A 2,860-nucleotide genomic window follows, 5' to 3' on the forward strand; every position below is an offset into this window, starting at 1 on the left:
ATTAAATCCACATTTTATCGATATTTGTGACATGGTTGCATGCATTAACTCACTATTGCCACTAACATTAACATATTCCATTTCTAGAATAAGGTCTACAAACCTGTATATATATAAACTTGTATGATATTGAGTACTTTGTACAGAGAATGGACACGATTAAACTATTCGAGGAAGAGTAAGAACACACAAAAAACTAGTACGATAGATTCAGATGAAAATAAACATTGTTAATCTAAGTTTGTTAGCCCTGCTCTTGATCAGTTCAACAGTACTATTAGTGGAAGCAAGAATTAGGAATGATGAAGAGAAGAGAAGAAGCCAGAGGAGAAGTACAACTGTAGGAAGCAGTAGAAGAAGAAGCAGTGGCGGAAGAAGATCAGGGTCTTCATCTTCACCAGGTTGCGATCCTTTATATTCATACCTCTTTGGTAATTGTGGTCAATGGCCTTTCCCTCTTAATTCTCCTAACAACCCCTTTCAGCAACCAACCCGGCCTTCTCCCTTACCTCGCCACCGTACTCCGCCCCTCCGTCCTCCGCTTATACCCTCTCCTCCACCACAAGTTCTACCGCCACCACTTATCCCGTCGCCGCCGCCACTCGTCCCTTCACCTCCAATAGTAACACCATCACCTCCGCCGCTTGTAACGCCATCACCTCCGCCAGTTGTCTCCTCTCCTCCACCGGCGGTAACACCATCCCCACCACCAGCCTCTCCTCCAGCTTCACCACCACCAGCCTCCCCTCCAGTTTCCCCACCTCCTCCATTAGTTCCATCTCCACCACCACCTTCTTCTCCTCCGCCAATTCCACCACCACCTTTAGTTCCATCTCCACCTCCGCCAGAGTCTCCACCATTCATAATATTTCCTCCACCACTAGTTGCTTCGCCACCTCCACCGGAGGAACCTGTCTTCCCTTGGTTATCCCCTCCTAACGCAGACACTCCAACTTTTCCGCTATTTTCTCCTCCACCTTTAGTACCCGATTTTCCCCTCCCACCACCTCAACAACCAGATTTTCCACCGCAAACTCCACTTGTCCCCATATTTTCTCCACCAGAACAAGATTTTCCCCCAGCTACACCACTTGTCCCCATATATTCACCACCTCCATTCTTTACTCTTCCGCCGCCGGAACAAAACTTGCCTCCAGCTACACCACTTGTCCCCATCTTTCCGCCATCAGACGAGCCGCCAGTGATACCTGATCAACCACCAGACAATTTTCTGCCGTCACCGTTGATTCCTGATCAACCACCAAACAGTTTTCTGCCATCACCAGTGATTCCTGATCAACCACCAAGCAGTTTTCTTCCATCACCGGTAATACCTGATCAACCACCAGAAACTTTTCTGCCGTCACCTGTGGTTCCGGATCAACCACCGGTTATTTTCATGGCACCACCTTTGGTTCCTGGTGTACCAGAAAGTTCGATGTTACCACAACCTTTCATATCAGCACCACCAGTCCAACCGGCCGAAGCGCCGCCAGTTGCAGTTATTCCGCCATTTGAGCTTCCGCCTCAGCCGGACTCGCCACCATCCACCTGATAGTTAAGTCTAATTATGAACTCAATTTTAAAGGTGATTGATGCTGCCCCATAATTGAAGCTGCATGGTTTTTCATTATTGTTTCATTTCCTTTACCGATTGTAGTAAATTAGCTGCTTATAATCTCTTATGCTACTGTAAAAGATTGCTTTATTTTATGATTGCTCATTATTTTGATAACATGATCTTTCAAGTCATCAGCTGGGTAATTATCCTAAGAATCTACATGTTCTTTTTGTTTTTCCCCGTTAAGAATCTACATGTTCGTTTCACTTTACAAATGACAAATTCTGGTCAATTTAGTACATTTAGTTTGAATTTAAGTAAAGAACAAAGTTTAGCTTTAGAAATATACTGTTAATCGCATTAATTGCCGAATTCAGAGCAGAAATAAGAAGGCCCCTAATGCGAATCTAGGCCTAGAGTAGAGAATCGAATTTTTTTTGTATAGCAAAGCTCATGGAAGAAAAATCTGGAGAAACTTTATGAGATTGATTTTGAGACCATTATTATCTAAGTTAAAAGATATTATTGTTTACCCAAAAAAATGTTTAACAATCAAATTTGTACGCGGTTTAAAGGATACATGGTTTAATTCAATACGAATAATTAAGAATAACAGACAAATGAATTAAAGATAAAATAAACGATCAAACCAATCGCAATGCAATGGCCAAGCCTGATCTTAGATTGAACGGTGGAACTCATCCTCGATTGGACCCTCGGTACAAGCTCGGCCGCGAGTGCGGAAAAGAACGGATGAGTAATGCATTGAACAATAACTGAAAGACAAAAGTAAACTTTTATTGCTTTGAATTGCGTGTTACAATTATTTAGACTAAAGAAAAACTTCCTCTTTATATAGTAGGTGAATTTTAGTTCTAGTACAAGTCTAAAAAAGGTAAAAATCTTCTTTTTCCGGTAATTGTTGATCTATAATTGATACCGAACGGGATTCGTGCCGTAATATCCGGTTGAGGGCGAATATTACGACTCCTATCTGTTATGCATAATCGTTCACCGCGTCTCCCGTCCAGAATCTATACTTGGTTCGGAGTACGTCGCTTTACCGTGTTCGATCTCAGATATATCATTTATTCTTCCTGAATCTCGATACGAGTGGTTCCTGGCCTCGATTATAATGACATCGAGCCGTGCTTCCCCTTCGTTCTCTCATCGGGAAATCGGGAAAAACTTTACCCCCGGTTATACCTCAAAATATAATATACAAGGAACAAAAGATACACGACCCCGAAATGAAGTGAGGCTCACCAAGTCAGCTGGGAAGAGGGTGTACCGCTATCA

At 42.8% G+C, this 2,860-nt stretch overlaps 1 protein-coding gene across 1 annotated transcript; it reads left to right on the forward strand.

Annotated features, from left to right (window-relative positions):
• The first annotated feature begins 214 nt into the window (after window positions 1-214).
• LOC104109999 (leucine-rich repeat extensin-like protein 3) lies at window positions 215-1,555 on the forward strand. The gene has a single exon (XM_009619414.4). The coding sequence runs from the start codon at window positions 215-217 to the stop codon at window positions 1,553-1,555; it is 1,341 nt and encodes a 446-aa protein (XP_009617709.1).
• The last annotated feature ends 1,305 nt before the right edge of the window (window positions 1,556-2,860 follow it).

The sequence above is a fragment of the Nicotiana tomentosiformis genome, chromosome 3, assembly GCF_000390325.3.
Source record: "Nicotiana tomentosiformis chromosome 3, ASM39032v3, whole genome shotgun sequence".
NCBI lineage: Eukaryota > Viridiplantae > Streptophyta > Magnoliopsida > Solanales > Solanaceae > Nicotiana > Nicotiana tomentosiformis.